The following is a 4,354-nucleotide window of genomic DNA, read 5'->3' on the forward strand; positions in this document are numbered from 1 at the left end:
ATTATAATAAAGTATTTTAGATTAGATTATATTGCGTCGGCGAAGACTGCAATGACTAATTCGTCAGGACTGACACCACTGTGTCTCTCTAGGTAGACACAGAAACCTAAGTGGTCGCTAATTTTGATTTTTTCCTGCGCGAGCAGTCGCGTTGTAGCGTTTGGATCTGATACAAGGGATGGCCCAGATTGAGGAAGTACACCAAACACCATTCTAACAATAACAAATTTCGTTTATTAAGCTAGTTCTACAAAAAGGTTATTATCTCATATTTAAACCTTAAAGCTTCTTTGCGGGATCTAAGTTGGAGAGAGAGAGCTTACATGACATCGCGTGTCGTTATAAATACCTGAGGCACTGTGTGCGGGTTTCAAGATAACTATGGAGTCGTTGGGGCGGCTTGGGAATGTCTCTTGACTTGGATGGCGGTTGGGAATGTCTCTTTTGCCTTGAATGGCGGTTAAAGTCTATCGGAGGAAATAATCCGTATGTGCTTCGAAGGGTTCTAAGAGAAACACGAGATATTCTTGGAGAAACGAGCGACGACGATAAACCTTTTGGCCGGGCACTAAGTGATACACTCGTGGACTCGCGGTGACCTTCTGTTCCTTGAGTTTTTCTTTTTATTTTTCCAAGTCACGTTGTCTTTTTTCATCAATAGCAATTTTTGTTATTTGTTTCCCGTGACACATTCGATGAGTTCCCTGGAAAAGGAAAGGACTCGGGGAGAGAGATGCGATCATTTTCCGGTAATAAAAATGCTGCTTTTCGGTTTTTTTTTCTGAGATTTCAATAAATGTATTTTGAAAGACGAAAAATGAATTTTCTTCCGAAATTCGTCAAGACAGGTCTCTCACGCTCTTTTATGAGGAAAATCGTAAACAAAATAGAAACATGTGCATAGTCGTAGTTCTATATTTACAAAATGAAGCTGCAGAGAACATTTCATCACTTTCTTATTAGAGGACATAGCTTCCTGTTTTCTGACAGGAACTTCGCAGCCATTTAAAAATACAGAGAAGAAAATGTTTTCTCTGTTAATCACGTTATTTAGATGTATACGTATGATATTTTTATTTAATTTTCTTATTTTTCGAAAGCAAGAATTGAAAGTAATAATTGCTTAACAATTTTTCCTTCATTCTTAAGGCTATTGCAGAAGCCAGAAAATCTATCCTGCATTAATTTAGTATTTAATAAATTATCCAACACCTGATGCTGAGAAACGTTTTATTAATGGAACATTAACGTTTTCGACCAAATATGATAGGCCATATTCAGATGATACGAAGTTTGAACGTTGTTTTTAGCTTAACATTTAAACGACAGAACGTTCGAACACTTTTGTAGTTCTTAATAACCAAAATTTACAAATAGCCAATAGCGTTCAAGATCTCGGTTTAATATTTGATCTCAGACCTTAACAAAAATACACTTCGTCGTTCAATATTTTTTTTACTAATGTTCAATCTGTTGTTAAATATGATTTACCTGTTTGGGCCTCGGCCTCAGTATTCTTATTCAATGAACTTAATTACCGAAAATTTACTTAACTCTTAATCTTTCTCGCTTATCTTTTACAGACTCTGCCGACGTTGCCCGTTTCCGTTTGACAAAACGACTGCATTTACACGCCATTTTGCCGTTTTAATGTCACTGGCCAATCGTTTTCACATTTCCACCATAAAGCAATTGAAAATCTCGAGGACAAGTTTTACCTCGATCTCCACAAATTTAAAGCCATTTGTAAAAAAATACTTTATTATAATTATTGTGTTTAATGTTTATTTACGCATTTGTATTTTTATTTTAATTAGTTCTATAATTGTTAGCTGAGTATGTTGTCTAATTGTTATACAAGGAATACACTTATTGTCTACCAGACATCGCCTTTCATTCTTTGTGAAAATAAATAAATAATTCACAATTTCATTAAATATCTATAAATTCTTTGGTATGGTAATGAAGTAAATGCATGCATAATGCATTTAAACTGCACCCATTCATAATGCATTTAAACTGCACGCATTTTATGCATTTTAAAATACATAAAATGCATTTACTAAAAAGTATTATAAAATGATATGATAGCATCATAAAATATGATTTTATGCATTTTGAAATACATAAAATGCATTTACTTTGAAATCCATTAGCTAAGAATGCATTCGTGATAAACATCCGTTTATAAGGAATAACAAAATTTAATTTATTTCTTCTTATAACAACTCTATACGCAGATAGAATTATGGATGATCAAAATTATCGTTACGTAGCCTGCAGTTACGAGTACCCATTTGATAGTTTCACAGTTTATGCTACTACTGCAAAATGAATTCGAATATACAAGAGGAAATTTGCACGAGTTGTTTCTTGAGACCCTGTTGGACAACAGCCCTTATGTACGGTATCGACCTGTACCGAACTCGTTCCTGTAAACAGCGAATATATTTTTTTAAAAATCAAAAATTAAAAAATCTCTATTTTCAATGTCTCCAGTTTCTAGTGTGGCAATTTGCTGCCCTCTTTTTATGGCAATCGTTACCGGGTTTAGGCGAATATGCTCCGTGTCTTGGATGGTACGAAGTGTTTAAAAGGGATGCTAAAATAGTGAAAACTTCATTTCTATTTATATTCTGCGGCTACTCAATCATTCTGACCTTCATCAACCGGAATAAGCTCAATCTAATTACTAAATTGAAAAACAGATATTTCTATGAGAAATTGATTTTCGAAAATAATACTCTAATGAGAAACGTCTCCCTTTTCATTTCATTGATTGTAATAACATTAACGATTGCTTTTCAAATTTTCAATCTGACTGTTTATTATCCTGCTGTAGTAAAAAAAGAACAGTTTCGATCTGAAGCTCTCATTTGTACAGTTGAGACTGGATTTGTAACGAGTTTAACTACAGGAGGAATTGCGCATGGTCTCCTGTTAGGCGCATTATTTGTGCTTGTTTACCAGAAAGAATCTGAAGAACTTAATTACGAAATGTCTACGATAAGAAGAAGCGACAGAAATTTGAAAATGAAATTACAAAACTTGATGATTCGTCACCAAGAATTGTGGATTTGCATGAATCAGTTGAATACAAAATTCCAATTGGCAGTCGTAATTGTTTACTTCGGAATAATTTGGGGAACCAGCTTTTTGTATTACGCATACTTGTATGTTGACATGCCTGAGTTTTTCAGAATTTGGGTGTTGGCACTGATGATTGTTTTCTCATTCATCTGCATTATATGCGGCTGTTTGCTGTGCTGCATCGCTTTCACGGTACTCGTTATTTACACTTGATTAATTTTTTTATTTTTAAACCTTTAATTTAATTTTCGATTTATTAATATAATTTTAATAATTTAGATGCAGAATGAATTTCAAGACATTCGTCAATTTGCAATTTGCAATTTGGAACTAGAACGAAAGCTCAAAGTACAGATTTATTTTCATTCTACTTTCGTTATCATTCGGATTTACTTTAATAAATTTAATATTAAATACTAATTTTTTGTTAGATATTGAATTTCATGAAAAGATTTGGGGAAGTGTCTTTGTGTCTCACGATAGGAGGCTTCTTTTGTGTCAACAAGAAAATCCCTTTGAAGGTAGATTCATTGACGCGGTGTCTTTGAACATTTTTTAAGAATTAATTTTCAGGCGATTGTCAAATACGCGTGTTGTAATACAAAATTCAGGATTTTGCAGTAAAATTTGCAATATATTGTGGAAATGCTTTCGCGATTCAAAAGTACTAGTGATTTAAAATAAAAACCCTTTCACAATATGAGAAAACTCTGCAACATGTTAATTAATAACATAATTAGTTTAGTAACTTTTTTTATACTTTTTATTTGCAGATGGCCACAACTCTGCATTCTGTGTTTTCGGGATTATTAAAGTTGAAGAATGTGTCCAAAATTCCTAGAAGCTGTCAGATCTTCACAAACATCTCTCATTTGAATAAATAAAGATGAACTTTTTACTTCATACTGATTATACCGTGAAAAATAGGTTTGCTCAATTTTACAATCACCAGTAGTGAAATAAACGTTAATCAATTTTCTGTTAGTAATTTTTGAAAATTAACTGAATCAATAAATTAGAATAAATACTGATTTAATTCCTGGTGCTAAAGACACTTAAGTTCCAGTTAATTTAATTTGATTAAAAATACCGTAAATTTACTTGTTCTAATTGACTATAGAAATTTTGACTGAAATGGAAACAACAATGGAGAGCAATAATGTAATGCTTTTGTTGTTCTCTAAAAGTGAACAATTGCGCATGTCTCTGAACATGAGAATAGTCGAAAACCCAAACCGATGTAATTATCTGTTTATAGTGGAGT

At 32.8% G+C, this 4,354-nt stretch overlaps 1 protein-coding gene across 1 annotated transcript; it reads left to right on the top strand.

The window, feature by feature from the left end:
• Nucleotides 1-2,748: 2,748 nt before the first annotated feature.
• LOC136980752 (uncharacterized) lies at nucleotides 2,749-3,974 on the top strand. The gene is made up of 4 exons (XM_067276945.1): nucleotides 2,749-3,282; nucleotides 3,370-3,438; nucleotides 3,522-3,611; nucleotides 3,864-3,974. The coding sequence occupies exons 1-4, from the start codon at nucleotides 2,749-2,751 to the stop codon at nucleotides 3,972-3,974; spliced, it is 804 nt and encodes a 267-aa protein (XP_067133046.1).
• Nucleotides 3,975-4,354: the final 380 nt, after the last annotated feature.

The sequence above is a fragment of the Centruroides vittatus genome, unplaced genomic scaffold, assembly GCF_030686945.1.
Source record: "Centruroides vittatus isolate TY-2023 unplaced genomic scaffold, ASM3068694v2 contig_723, whole genome shotgun sequence".
Lineage (NCBI taxonomy): Eukaryota > Metazoa > Arthropoda > Arachnida > Scorpiones > Buthidae > Centruroides > Centruroides vittatus.